This window comes from Camelus bactrianus, chromosome 16, assembly GCF_048773025.1.
Source record: "Camelus bactrianus isolate YW-2024 breed Bactrian camel chromosome 16, ASM4877302v1, whole genome shotgun sequence".
NCBI lineage: Eukaryota > Metazoa > Chordata > Mammalia > Artiodactyla > Camelidae > Camelus > Camelus bactrianus.
In genome coordinates, this window is record NC_133554.1 from 55339892 (window position 1) to 55355268 (window position 15377).

At 40.3% G+C, this 15377-nt stretch overlaps 1 protein-coding gene across 3 annotated transcripts in view; it reads right to left on the reverse strand.

The window, feature by feature from the left end:
- Positions 1-1953: 1953 nt before the first annotated feature.
- ACOX1 (acyl-CoA oxidase 1) overlaps positions 1954-15377 on the reverse strand; it is a 21830-nt gene continuing 8406 nt past the window's right edge. For 2 of the 3 annotated variants that reach the window (XM_010950746.3, XM_074343732.1), the window contains exons 3-14: positions 12506-12666; positions 10332-10439; positions 8825-8944; positions 8564-8679; positions 7954-8123; positions 6664-6826; positions 6018-6208; positions 5555-5734; positions 5304-5409; positions 5020-5163; positions 4653-4859; positions 1954-3951 (exon numbers count right to left, since the gene is read on the reverse strand). In XM_010950746.3, coding sequence (XP_010949048.2) covers positions 3901-3951; positions 4653-4859; positions 5020-5163; positions 5304-5409; positions 5555-5734; positions 6018-6208; positions 6664-6826; positions 7954-8123; positions 8564-8679; positions 8825-8944; positions 10332-10439; positions 12506-12666 — 1717 coding nt within the window. In that variant the 3' untranslated portion in view covers positions 1954-3900. The remainder of the gene's footprint in view (positions 3952-4652; positions 4860-5019; positions 5164-5303; positions 5410-5554; positions 5735-6017; positions 6209-6663; positions 6827-7953; positions 8124-8563; positions 8680-8824; positions 8945-10331; positions 10440-12505; positions 12667-15377) is intronic. The other variant, XM_045513571.2, reaches the window with a different exon arrangement.

Below are 15377 nucleotides of genomic sequence, written 5' to 3' on the forward strand. Positions count from 1 at the left end.
GGGGATTGACGTGGTGAAACCACAAATTATTATGTATTTATCCCACATTCCAAAGCTTAGGGAAATAGTTGTGACCTTCGTTAAGAAAATCAAAGTTGCAAAGGTAGAGTGAAACCCAACATCACCATCTAATAAAGACATGTAACATCTTTTTGTGTTAAGATTTTATTAAGGGTTTGTCAGTTTTACAAAGGAAAAGGGGGTTAGTGGTTTGGCTTACCCGCAGGCCAAGCAGGGCTGGCGGGGCACCGCCGGATGATTCAACCATGATTCACAGACTTTCGACCCCGCGCACTTCCTGGTACTCCCATCCTCATTGACACATCCAATCAGGGATGGGTAACAATACACACTAAATATGTCTTGTCAGGTAGGAACCAACTCAAGCCACAACAGTCATAGAAAAAAAGGGAATTATACACTCCAGAGAATACAGATCATTTCCTTGAATCCACAGCAATTGGAAATTGTTTACCAAGTAGTAGTCAACAGTCTGAAGATCACACATTTGTTACCTGTGAAAACAGCTGACAGTAGTGTGGCAAAACAATTTATTTTGAGTCAGAATTCTTAAAATCATGCCCAATTTTCCATGATCTTCCTGAGATAATCAGTGACTCACTTGAATTTAAAGAAAAATCAAATCAAAAGCCTCTTGGGATCTAGGAATTTGCAGGTCTGCAACAGCGAACATCTGGTAACTCTAAAGATTTCTTAAATGTTTCTGTTTACTCCCATGGAGCACAGGAATATGTACTGAAAATTTAGTTTGGACATCTAAAAGCAAAACTCCACCAATATTTTAATATTAAAAGACATTTTAGTCACTTACAGGGTGACTTAAGTCTAATCCTCATCCTCCAGGATTATAGTAGTAAATATTCAATTAGCTGAGATGATCTCTGCATTATTTCATGAAAATGATCGAAACCTTTATCTGATTGTCAGAAGACTCAACAAAAGACTCTTGGTCTCAAGTAGAATAACCAATTTTCTGGCACTGTTCCCCTCTCCAGCTGCAGTAGCAACTGCTGTTTGAAGACAATCTATAATCCCCTCCACATACATAGTGGGTGTCACAGACTGTCTGCATCTGATTTTCTTCCTTTCTAGTAAGATGGATGGAAAGAATTCAGAAAAGCGTAGGAGGAAATTTGACCAATGGTCGTCCAAAGAATTTTTGTTCCCGGAACTCGAGGATCATGAATCTAATTCCCCAGCCAAAGCCCTGCACTGAAGAAAATTCAAGAATCAAGACTGAATATGTTAACTCTAGGAACTATTAAACACCTCCAGGTATATGGAATCTGAAATTACAAGCAGTGAGTCCTCAGAAAGTACATGAACATCGTTAATGTTGCAATTAAGTGAATGTTCTGAAGATAAGCTGCTACTTAGCAGTGCTATGTTCTGAAAACAAGAACATGAAGGGCCCCACTGTGCTCTGAGGTGACTAATATCCAAACACTGAAATATACCTCAGCCTCTATCAAGTAGAGCATGATGTTGAGCTTCAAACACGTGAGGAAGAATCAACCTTCATCCGTCACAAATAGCAACATCTCTATTAAACCTCAAAGGCTTACATCAGTATCATTAGTTCTATTCATCATCATTAAAGACTAGGTTGAAATTAATCTTTGTACTCTTTGTGAAAATGGCTCACTAAAGAATCCAAGAGAACCACACTTACCTGTGGCAGTCTGGCTTTTTAGGGACAGCAAACTGGGTCTGCTGATTCCTTACGAACAGCCAACCATCTGTACTCCTGTGTGGGCAGAGCACTCACACTCTACAGTTAACGGCAGTTACGGCCGGCTCAGAGCTGTCTGCCTAGGCAGGTCTCTCTTTCCTTTTTTTGTTTTTAGTGTTACCTAAACCTGTATCTTATAATTCTTCATAAACTTACGTTTAATTATGTGGCAGTCTTTCCCTCTCGATAGTACAAATCAGTGAGATTTCATGGTATCTTTATTCTTTGATTACAATGAATAAAGTTCAAGACAAAACATTCCAATGTTAATAAAAACACTGTCAAATATCAGATTTAGTATTTAAATAAAACTCAAGGTGCTAGACGGAATAAAGCTGGCTCTAGAGTCCTCACCCTATTCAAACCTGCTTAGATCTCAGACCTCCGCAGCTGGATTAGGTGGGTGCCATTTCAAACACCCTCAGATCCTGGCCACAGGCATTCATCTGTGAATAGGACTTGGAACAGGTCAATACTAAGCAATTTTAAATTTACTCTTCGTTATTTCCCAGAATCTGAACTATTGTCAAAAGAGATTAAGAGCGCTTTTTACTTTAATCTTAACACAATTATCAATTAGTTCTCCTGGTGGAAAGATCAAGGCTTGTGTCAACAGACAGTATTTCTTCTGCTGGACCTTGAAGACTCCTATTCCACTGGGATAAATTTTATGTCAGGTCCCAAGATAGGAATTTTATTTCCACTGAACTATACTACATTCTCAAGACTGATTCTAGAACAACCGGTTTCATGAAGATGTCACAGATATATATAAGCAGTTAACAAGTTAAAAAAAAAATCAAGTGACTTGTTTTAATTGATTTTAAGAAAAATTCATTAAGAGCTACATGTTTAGGCTTTAAATAGAGAATGATTGTGTAAATTAGATTTCAGCTGAAAGGACAATTTAGCAAGTCAGATAAAGCTCCTAGAAACATGCTGAAAATAAAGCTAGATATACAATAAGAAATAGATTCTATGGAACTTCCATTTACCCTTTAGCCAGAGTTTCAGTGATTAGATTTTCTGATCCCCAAATCAGAACACATGGTTTGTCAAAGATTTTTTTCTGGGTGTAAGAGGCGGTAAGTGATTCTTTTATTTTTGTGATGCCAGGTACTGTAACTTCCAAGCATTTTGATGGCTTATGCTAAAATGACAGAATTTAGGAAAACTGGATAGTTTCAGAAAATTTAGTTAATATGGTCACAAAAGTTACAGTAACCGTAACTGACAGCTCTCCCTGAAGTATTTCACTAAGGAACCGTGACGCTTTTTTTCTCCTTTCTTTAGCATCTCTCTCAGGAGAGAGAGAGGGAGCCAGATCAAACACTGACAGGTCCCATCAGTTGCCAAAAGTTACATGTGGCGATAACTTTGCTACCTACCCCTTTCCCAAGAAGTTGGGGACAAAGGGAGTTGTAGTGCTACTAAAAGCAACAGCTTAGGGATCACTCCAAGGGGAGATCAGTTCCTAATTACATGGGACAGGGACCCTGCAGCAGCCTGTGCTGAGGAAATCCTCCTGTTGTTCCTACAGTTAGGCAGGAACAAGACATCAGCAAAGGGGGGCAAGCAGGCAGGAAACGTGTCAATGTGTCAAGTACAAACTCACGCACACTGGTTCCTGATTAGTTTCCTTCCCCAATCCCTCTTTTTCGGTCCTGCTTTTTAGCCGGGGCTCCGAGTGGGAGGACAGTTAGCAGGAAAGCTAGGAAGGGTTCTACCCTGCTTAAAAAATACCTTTGCTTAAAAACACTTGTAGATCCAGTGATCAGCAATTAAGAAGTGAAAATAATTAACTACTTAGTAGTTGAATTCTACTAATTATCAAAAGTCATGGCCTCCTGGGATCAGCAGCATTACAAATGGAAGTCATCCTGTGTTTCTTAAAGCTTTTTCTGAATGCATCACAGGTTCTCTTTCAGTGTTAATTGCACTTGTAAAACACATCTGTTTCTTTCCTTTAATCTCTGAAATCTGTTGTTTTTTTCTTTTCATTTTTATAAAAAAGAGGAAAGGGGTCAATTTATCATTTGCTCTATAGCTTTCTGAATTTGATAAAGATTCCACGCAGATTGGTGTGACAGGTGTCAGGGGAGTCGATACAGCAGCTTTCAGAAGCAGGTCGAAGTTGTCAAGATGCTTCAGAGCTTGGACTGCAGTGACTTCAGGTGCTTGTGGTAAGATTCATGGACCTGCAGGGAAGGGAGAGAGAAAAAATTGCTGACGAGGAGTTTGCAACTTAAAACAACATACTTTTAATCAAGAAATTATCTGAATCTTATTTGGATCCTGAGTCCAAAAAAAAAAAAAAAAAAAAAAACAAACAAAAAAAACAAAAAAACAAAACACCAAAGGGCAGGAGGTGGGGAAGAATTGAGCAAACCGGGGGTATCTGAACATTGACTGAGTAGTTTATGATATGAAAGAATTACTGTTAACTTGTTTAGGCGTGAGAATGGTATTATGGTTATGTTTTCAAAAGAGAGCCCTTATCTTTCAGAGATACATACTGGAATATCTACAAATAAAGTTATCTGATATCTTGGATTTGTTTCTAAATAATCTGCAGCTTGGAGGCTGAGATGAAACACAACTGGCCATGAGCAGGCGGGGTTTGAAGCCCAAGGAAGGGTATGCAGGGAGGCATTAGTGTTCTATTTGTGTATGTGTTTAAAATTTTTCAGTTGTTGTTAAATAATCAAGGAAGTTGAAAACCTGCACTCGGCAGGAATGGCCTAGTTCCCTTCTCACCTGCTGCTCAATCAATGGAGCGACTGTCCCAAGTGCCCCTTAAGGGCATTCAAAGCTTTCACGGATGAGTCACTCTCAGGGCTTTCCTGCCTTAATATTTAAGTGAACAGTTTCAAACGGTGAAAAGACACTGTTTCTTTACCTCCGTTTTGTTCAGTGGGGACTTCTTGGCCCACTCGAACATGTTTTCATACACGTTGCCATCATAGCGGCCAAGCACAGAGCCCAGTGTCACATCCTGGAAATCAAATGCGTCAACCAGAGCAACAGCATCAGGGCGGATGGCAGTCAGCAGCTCCTTTATGCGCTCGTTCACTTGGGTGACTTGAGACTCTGTCATGATGCCCCACTAAAAGCAGCAGAACAGAAGGAGAAGTATGTTACACAGACAGAAGGATATATTTATATGCATGTATATACACCTGCACGACTATAAAGTAAACCACAATTCTTTTTCTACCAATAACTTACATACATAAATGAAAGGAGTTAAACTGAGAAATACTGACCTGAAGAAAATCCCCTGCCTTCTGACAGATTCCATACAGGGAATACAAGAGACACAAATTCCTTAAGACAGCTTGGACGGATTTCTCTTGAATTTGGGGGATTTTTTCTGAAAAGAGCTTAACTACCACATAGTGGCAATGTGCCTACATAAAAAGAAAACAGCAAAGTGTAAGAAACCTTGAAAAAGACTCAACACATGGAGAAGGGTTTCTGCACTAAGAAAACGAGGTGGGTGGTGAAGGACTGGGGCGGGGGGGATGGGGAAGAGAGAACCACCACTGACCTCACTTGCCCGAACCAGGTCAATGGACGTTAGGTTCCATGCTACCTCCTTGCTTTTTCTGTGAATGACTTCAGCTTGAAGGTTTTTCGCAGCAATTTCTACTAATCTGTCAAAAAAAAAAAAAAAAGAAAAAGAAAAAGAAAGAAAACTGGAGCTCAAGGGAGTGATCAGTGGTACCTGTGCCTTCGTCCTCTGCCATCGGGCCCCCAGCCCCCACTGCTGCCTGTCCCAGCTCCCGAGGGTGTGCTCACCTGGCTGCACGGAGTCTGTACGCTTCAGTTAGGCTGTCAGGGCTGTTGATGTCCACCACGGTCGGCCAGACTGCCACCTGCTGTGGCTGGATGCGCTGACTGGGCAGGTCATTCAAGTAGGACACCATGCCACACACCAACTTTCCTGAGTGTACCTGGTCGTAACTTTTCATCAGGAACCTAAAAATCACCAGGACACATGCTTTCACTAACTATGCTTCTTGTGAAACGGAAGTCAAACAGAGCCCTGGAAGGACTAAGCCATGGGACAGGTGCTTCATACTCACTAGAGTCTGACCATAAGATAAAAGCTGCAGGTTGGAAGGATGGAAAGCAAGAATGATATCTTTCGGGAAGAAATACAACGCAAAGAGAAAACGTGGGAAAAGGAACCAACGAAAAGGTTCCCAGAACTGGAATATTCTTAAGAACAGATCAGAGAAACGATGAGTTAGACTCTCACCTGGCTGTCTGGAGCATCATGACAGTGTTTTCTCCCTCAAAGGTGCAGGTTGGGGTAAAATTGACATAAATATTTGGAAGTCCACTGCAGTGAGAATAGCCATGCCCCCCACAGGCCATCCGACAGGCTTCGATAGCAGCGTTCACCGTCCAGGACGTGAAGGCCTTCAGCCCGGCGGTGAGGGCATGAAGCTGCGGGGGAGGAGGCACGAGGCCGTCAGAGCATCACCCGTGGGGCTGACAGCCCGAGTTCCAACGAGAAACCCTTATCCTCACCTAACAGTACTAGTTGCTTTCAAAATCACTTGCCAGGCATGTAAACTGAAAAGCAAGGTCATCCAATTGGCCTGAAATAATAACATGCCCACACTCCCTTCTGAACTGTTCTACTTGGGGGGGGGGGGGAAAGGCACCACTTACGTTCCTTTGATTAATAAATGACCAATGTGGTACAGTAATTCTGAATCTTAAAAACAAACCCACACCATCTTCACATCTGATCCATTTTCAATTAGAAAAATTTCTCTACCTTTTGAGAATATATGGATTCTTTTCAAGAAATCTCAATGTTTCACTTTCTCTGGACATTACCCAGCAGGAAATATGAATCAGAGGGTGCCCATGAGGGAACGGGACCCAACACGCACCTCTGGCAGCTCACTCAGGTCCCCCTGGCCAATGTCCTTGTTAATCCGGTGATAGGTCTCCTTCATGTATGCGCCCACAAACTGGAAGGCATAGGCGGTGGCCAGGAGGGGAAAAAGTTTGTACTGCTGGGTTTGATAATCCAAAATCTGTGGTTCTGGTTCACTAAAGTACATTAAAAAAAAAAGAGAGAGAGAGAAAGAAAAATTAAACACCTACACAGAACTTACTGTGTGCCAGGTTCTAGTCTAAGTACTTTTCTTGGGGTGGGGGGGAGGGGGGGAGGTAGTTAGGTTTACTTACTTACCTACCTACCTACCTACTTACTTACTTACTTATTTATTTATTTGTTTGTTTGTTTAATGGAGGGACTGGGGATTGAACCCAGGACCTTGTGCATGCTAAGCATGTGCTCTACCACTGGGCTATACCTACTCCCCCAGTCTAAGTACTTTGATAGATTATTTAATCTTCATAAAGACCCTGTGAGGTAACTTTTATTTTCCCTATTTTATAGATGGGGAAAATGAGAGGTTAAGAACCTGCCAGAAGTCACACAGCTAATAAGTGGCAGATCCTTGATTTAAATCTAGGCTATTTGGATAAAGAAGACCACGCTCTTAACCACCTTGTTGCGCTGCCTTAGGTGAACAGAATTTTCTAGCTGTGACGTTCATATCTTAGTCTTTCCAGTCTAAGTTTCCTTGAAAACATGGCAAGACCCATGATAACATATAGGACCAAAGTTCATTAACCTCGCAGGAGGAAGGCAATGTGAAAGGGGTCTAGATGGCTGAATAAACCATATTTTGACCACAATCTGAGAAGACCCAACACATAGAGTTAAAATACTTGAAGTCTAAGAAAGTCTGCTCTTACCAATTTCTTTGAGTAAAAAAGTTACCAAGGAGCCATGCCCAAGCAATAAACCGCGTCCTTGAGCACAACAAGGAGTCAGGGTCGGCGCCACTTTCGCCATACCCGATCTGTAGTGCTTAGCGGCAGTGAGGGTTTCACACTGCCTTCAGGTTTTGAACATTTCAAAGCTCAAGTAACTTACAGAGCTGAAGTCACATTACTGTTTTTCCTAGGTTAAAAGTGACAATAAGGTGGTTATTCTCATCTTTCCACTTAAGGGAAGTCTAGGTTCTAGGTTGCAGACCCAGTACACAGCCATCCTCACTAATTTTATAGCAAATGCACCTTCTGCACACCATATCTGGGAATTCTCATATCTGAATGGGGTCAAAGTCAAGTCTTCAGCACTGAGTCCACCTCAGGCCCTCCCTTACCCTGGCTTGATTTCAGACTGGTGCCTCACGGCACTGTATCGGATGGCAATGGTGCATGCCTTAGACAGACACCGAGCGGCTTCTCCCACAAGGAAGGACCTGATGAACACCATGGTCCCGTAGGTCAGCTTGTTACTCACGGGTTTCACGTACGTGCCATCAGGCTTCACCTGGAAAAAGAACATGGCACTGATGCTTCCTTCTGTTAAACCCAAGTGGCAGTTTAGGCCAGTGGTTCTCAAAGTGTGGTCCCCAGAAAGGCAGCATCAGCGTCACCTGGAAACTTGTTGGCAAGATAAAACCTCAGTCCCCACTCTAACCTACTACATCAGAACCTCTGGGCAGGGAGCCAAGCAATCTAGGTTTTAGCCAGCCCTGCAGGTGATTCTAATGCAGATGAAAGTTGGAGACCCCCTGGCGGAGAAACCACAACATGCTCTTCATACCTTCCAACTGCTTTTGATTTCCTGGTCATGAACAAAGAGCAGTAGAAGTAAAAATTTGTTAATATCTTCTAAAAGAACAGACCCTTCTAACCCTGTGATTATCAATAGACACTGATACCCCCGTGGTTTTGACACCTCTGCTGCTACTTTCTGCCTAAATATACCTGGGCGTACTTCATCAGCATGTTTTCTCTGGGAATACGGTAATTGTCCATCTTCAGGTAGCCGTTATCCATCTCATCATAGCCAAATTTGGGGCCAATGTCTCCAACGGTAATCCCTACCACAGATGAAGGGAAAGTCACAGGTGTTTATGATCCAGAATTCTTGGCTTCCCTCCTCTTCTTTAGTTACGTGTTATACTTTTTGCAGAAGAAAGGGATTGGCTTAATTTTTCATCTTAACATCAGATGAACAATTCTAACCTGGCAGAGGCTTATGGGTCCCAAGTTCCCGAATAGGAACAATGAAGGCATGTAACCCGTAGCATTTCCCCTGAGTGATGAGCTGGGCAAGTACAATTGCATAGTTTGACGTCTTTCCAACTGCAACATCAAAGAGAACACGAGAGGGAAGTGAGCAAACGTTCTGACATTTTCAAAGGATAGAAACAAAAGCCGGGGGAAAGCATATGTTAAACATAACACTAGATTCCATCAGTAAAGTGTGTCCAGAGAGCTTTTATGACAGTGCCACATCTACTTCTCAGAAAGAAATACACTTAAACAGACAGCTATTAAAATTCACTGAATTTTGGCAGAGCAATCCTTTATTTCCTTTTTTAATATATAAACTTAGATTTGTATTGATATAATTGATATATAACTATGTAAATTTAAGGTGTAAGACATTGATTTGAGAGCCAGCCTTCACTTCAAAAGACAGCTTTACTTTTCCTTCTACTTATTTCTCATTCATTTACATAAAGATAATTTCAGGATAACCATAAGAACATTAATTTAAATCACTTCCTTTTTCTCCCTTAAAGCAGGGCTTTCCAGAACAGGAGCCACTTAGCCATATGTGGCTATTTACATTTAAGTTAATCATAAGTAAACGAAATAAAGGATTCAGTCCCGAGTCAGCTAGCTACATTTCAAGTGCTCAGCAGCTTTAAGTGGCTAGTGGTTACCACACTGAACGGTGAAGACAGAGAAGATTCCATCACCGCATAAAGTACTATGGGACAGAACTCCTTTAAGAGATTTTTGGTCAGCGCCTCCAGAAATATTTAGCTTTTTTTTTTGCATGCTAGGTTTTTCCTTTTTAAATCAAAATGTAACATCACATATTAAACTATATAATGTGAATAATGAAACCCTTCAACCACTCATGTCATCTGAAATATATATCCTAAAACAACAGCGATATTAAATAAATTCCACAGCAAAGCTATTTAGAATAAAAATTTAAAAACAACTCAAATGCTTTTCAATATGGAAATGACTAACCAAACAGGGAATACTAAATTACTGTTTTTGTGTGTTTTTTAAAAAAATTTTTGGCAGGGTAACTAGGTTTATTTATTCAGTTGTTTAGTTACTTACTTACTTATTTTAACCTAAGTACTGGGGATTGAACTCAGGATCTCATGCATGCTAAGCACACCCTCTATCACTGAGCTATATGCTCCCTCCCCTCCACGTTACTTTAAATGATGACTCTGGAAACTATGCTAACGTGTTGGAATGTTTAAATGAAAAACTAAGAAAAGCAGAGTAAGACAGCTTCCCTTTCTGAGCTTCGTAAAATGTATAAATATCTACAACATGCAACCCAAGAGAACATGAAATAGCTTAGGATAATTTAAGCCTGAAGAGCTTTTTCTATATTTCAAAATTATATTCTCATGTAAGTTCTACATCCTAAACACAATCTTACAATAATAAATCTTTAAAAGATCCAATAACTGTTAAAAAAAAGTTCACTTACGCCCACCAGGCCACCACTTGATGGAGGTCACAGTAGGACTATTGAGAATAAACTCCTGGGTTTCAGGGTCGTAAGTGGCTGTGGTTTCCAAGCCTCGAAGGTGAGTTCCTAAGGAAATGAATTACACTTACTTCAGACAGAATATGGGAAAAATAGGTACAGGGTCAAATTTCCCACCCAGCCCTCTAAAGCAATAGTATCTCAGAGACCAACAAAACCTAACATCAACAAAACATCTGTAGATGAGTGACAAATGGTTGATAACCAAGACACAGAATTTCCTATGCTCAAATCAGAAGTTCCTGTTCAGTTGGAAGTACAAATGTCAAGCATGTTCCATTTCTGCACTTGACTGAGTGCACCTCTATGGCAATGGATACATAACATTTATTGAGATCAACCAATAGAAAATGTACAGGCAGCTTAGAATCAGTTTCATAAGATCACAGGATATTAACTGCACAGGGACGTTAACAGCCCTTTTAAATGCATCTCTAAGTTGTTAGAGTTGCCAATTTCAACTCATTGGTATTGTGTCTACCAGACCAATTCAACATTCTGGAATTTTGTCACAACAAAGAATAACACGTGTCAGGAAGAGATTTTAGCTGAAGTTCTTGTAAATTGAGAGTTCATTTCAACAATGAACGCTAGAAACGAAAAGAGAGAGCTTAAAAAGTTATAACCATTACAGGGAAAAAGACCTGGAACAGGGATTTTTTTTTTTTTAATCTTCTGTAAGTCCAATAATAAAGTCTGAGCTCACCCTGCATTCTTGCAATGCTAGGCTTAACTCAGTCCTGGCTGGTTCACTAGTGTGACTAGAAGACTTCCCGACTTCATGTTTACTGGAGACGGACAGGGATTTATGTTTTAAATGTTAATACAAATGTGCCAAAATTCTTTGAAAAGAGTTACAGAAAAATGTTCTAAGTGACACAACCCTAGAAATACTATTCTGAAGTCAATTCTGAGACCCTTTTACCAAACTGCTTTGATAACGCAGATCTCATTAAACACAAACTGTGAGACATTTAGAAACCTCCAGGCTAAGTAACAGAACAGCCAGTTGATGTGTGATCCACAACCTTCCTCTGTGTGGGAGTCAAGGAACCAGACACTGAGACTCCTTTCATCAAAGAAGAAACTTTTATAGAAAACGAGGTAGCATATTAAACAGAGCAGGTAATGAAAATGTTCAAAGGCACAATTCGACCAACTAATATTCCCTTTGGAAAAATCCTGTAAACTACCCCTCAGCACCAGAACTGAAAGCCAACCAAATTAAGCAACCAAATTAAGATGAAGTTGTACAGAAATAAGGAGCAAATGGCACATATACACTAGGACAGTTGTTTTAAAACCTCTGAGTAGGAAAAGAGAAGCCAGAAGTAAATGAATGGCCAACAGATACCAATACAGAACAGATGCTAAGAGGACCAGCCACCATCTCCAGCCCCATCCAGTTCACCGGAAAAGGTAGGTGCGGAATGGAAAGAGAAAAGAAAGGCAGTTGCACACAGTGCGGAATCAGCTGCCTAGAAGTACTGCTTCCCTAATTTTTCGCCTAGAAGTACTGCTTCCCTTATTTTTCTAAACTCTGGCCAAGCCACCTTCAGAACTTTACTGAATTTACTGAATCAAGGCACGGACAATGTCAAGGGACAAAATGCTGCACGTTTTGGTTACATAAGCCACTCATCTCCCTCCAGCAAGTCAAAGAGAACACAGACTATTAATTTGTGGTTCTTCTGGAATTTGTACAAGCTCATTAAGGTATCCATAGCAGAGGTAATCAGATAGTAACGAGGAAAAAGAGATGGGTGCAGATTCTACATGCACACAAATTCTATATAACTTCAGTGAACTGCAAAAACTGCTTAGTAAATAAAGTCTGACATGGAATTCTTGACCTTCTGAAGGGGAACCATGAACAGATAATCAGCAAGTCTGTGATAATATGACCTTTCATTTCCACCCACCAGAGCACTGTCTAAGTCAAGACTTTCAAGTGTGGAAAACCTTGCCTCTATAGAAAAGACTGCATTTAAGCAGATTGTACACAGCACGTGGAGATGCCACCACTGACACGTGGCGGGGGCGTGGGGGCACTCCAGGCCCCCTAAGCTCGCAGAGCCCCGCCCAGCCCAGAAGGTAGACTGAATGCACCGTACCATGACCCATCTCTGTCTGGGCATAAGTGCCAATGATCTCCAAGTTCCAGGCGGGCATGAAGAAGCGCTCCTGCTGCTCCTCGGTCGCCTGGTGAAGCAAGGTGGGCAGGAACATGCCCAAGTGAAGATCCAGAGGCCCAGGCTGCCCTCGCTGCACAAAGCTTTGAAGAAATACCAAGGATGGGGATTTGAGAGAAGAGTCATCAGGGATGAGAGAATCAGCAATTTGTACAAACAGAGCAAGGGAAGGAGAAAAAACCCTGTAAGTATGAATTAGTTGAGTGGACTTTACTATGGATGGGAGCACTGCCCCTTTCTGTATTACTTTATAACTCTTGGCAATTTCCACTTTTCTTACATTGGCAAGAAGTGTTTGGCCACTGATTCCAAAGCCTGTGCAGCACAAAGCCACACAAGCACGGCAGAGGATTCCAGCTTTGCAATCAAAGCAACTGAAAAACATGAAGAGGCTAGATGGAATGGAGAAGCTGAGTTGCACGATGACTTATTTACGTTAATGGAAAGTGGAGACCAGAGTTGCTCTCTCAGGTGAAAGTTCCTCCAGGATCCAATTTCAATAATGCTTCTAGGCTGGAACCTTTCCTGTTTGTCCACAAAACATCCAGCATTAGTCCACATTCCTCACATAACTCTGGTCATTTCATTCAGAGCCATCAAATATTCAGCCTCATGCTACTGAACCAGTTTAATACAAAAAGTGACAGTGCTCCTAATCCCAATAATTAATTTCAGAAATAAAAAGACATGTGATTTTTAGTGAAGACCACAATATATACAAACACCAGATTCATGCATAATAAGCCCTCCATTACAATTACATGGGAATTACCACTAATGATAATAAACATGTTAGTTGTCATTTATTTATTTATTTATTTAATTTATAGTTGTCATTTATAATCCACTTCCTAAATTCATTCTTTTTCCATTTAAAACTTGCAGGTTCCTAAGGCATTTATTTCTAATAGGAAATAGTTCTATATGCTTTCTATATTCCTTTGTAATTTTGCACGTTCTTGGCATTTTATTAACTTCTAGCTCTAAATTAATCAACTCTATATTGCTCTTACTGTTCTCTTTAGTTATCTTAGAAATAAGCCTAAACATTTCAGTTTCAAAAATCTGTTCCACATGAGGAGGAGCATAATTAGGGCAGAGTGCTCAGGTGCAGGGGATCTGTGACGTCGTCCTCCCCCCCCGGGGGGGGGCTGGGCGGGGCTTTCAGCTAACCAGTGAAATAAAAACCAAAGAATGCACGACTAACTTCCTCATTTTACAAAGAAATTCAAACTGAGATGAGTTGAGCGTCTTCAGGTCAAAAAGATAATGGCAATAAAGGACAAGAATCTCATTGGCTCATTCTGTCTCCTAGTGCAACCTGGGCCGAGGACAATGACGAGGACACTAGGATGACTTTCGGACACTACAGCTAGACTTGGAGATGTCAAAGTGGAAATCCTGTAAGATGTTACCTCCGGTGGAAACTGGGTGAAAGGTCCACGGAACGTCTCCATGCTATTTTTGCAACTTCCTATGAATCTATAATCATTTCAAAATAAAAAGCTAAACATAACAAAACCAAACCAAAACCCAGCAGCAATCCCTGGAAAAAGGTATTCATGGGATGAGAGAGTATCTCTCACTCACGAATAGGAAAACCAACTGTCCTGTTTTGTACTGGGGAAAAATGGTGTTACCCAGAGCACGCTTAGTAAGGCAGGTGTAACACTACCACAGCCAGACACTGTTTTGAAACTGAAAAATGTTTTCAGGAGAAAAAGGTCTCTTGTGACTAGGATAAGGATTATTCAGAAGTGGATGAAATGAAGAAATATTACAAGGAGAAAGTGACCTGGATAGTTTTTGACTTGAATCAAATATTTGTTCCAATCTTTATGCATGATAAAGATCATATACTATTTAAAAATAATTTTAAAATTGCAACACATCATCATTTTACTTGCTAAAGAGCTAGGATTAATTCTCTTAAAACCATAACACCAAAAGGCCTTTCCAGTCTCTTCTATGTTATACAGGGCTGGAAAGGCTCCAGTCAACTGAGGACAAAATGATTAGGTTAATAATACATAAGAAAGGAAGAAATCAACATAGCACCTCCATGGGCAGTATGATTATAATTCTAGGAAATCAACCACAACAAAACACCATCAATAATAAATGAATTTAGAAAAGTTGTACGCTATAAGGAAAAAAAAACCACTTCATTCTTATCCATGAAAACTATTCAAATAGAAGCACCAGTATAGAGAAAGGTGATTTATAACAGCAACAAAATATTTTAAAAATGTGTTAAGTAATTTAGCTCAGGATATTAAAGATTTAATTAGGAAAAAGCATAAATACTTACTAGGATGAATAAAAGAAGATATGGATAACAGGAAAGAAATTGCTAATTCTTGGCTGAGAGGACTAAATAAAATGAGTACCTCCCAAGAAAATACAGGGGCTTAATGCAACATGAGTTTTAAATTCTAATAGAATATGTTTTAGAACTTGGCAAATTAAGATCAGAATTCATCTGAAGAATAATTGCGCAAGATCACTGAATACCTATATCCTGAAACATAACAACAGTAGGCTTATCCCATCAGATTTTTAAATGTCTTAAAAAGCAACAACGAGCCTAAGTTTATGATGTTAGGAGAAAAAGAATGAAACAAATCCATGTAATATACTTAAGGTTCCAGAAATAAATTGGAACTATCACAAAACTCTAAGATGAACCAGAAAGAACGCAACAAGGAGGAGGGGCTTACCAGTTAATAAACATAAAAGCAGTATGGGATTCACTCATCACTCAGTATCACACACAAGTCAAAGCATTAAACAC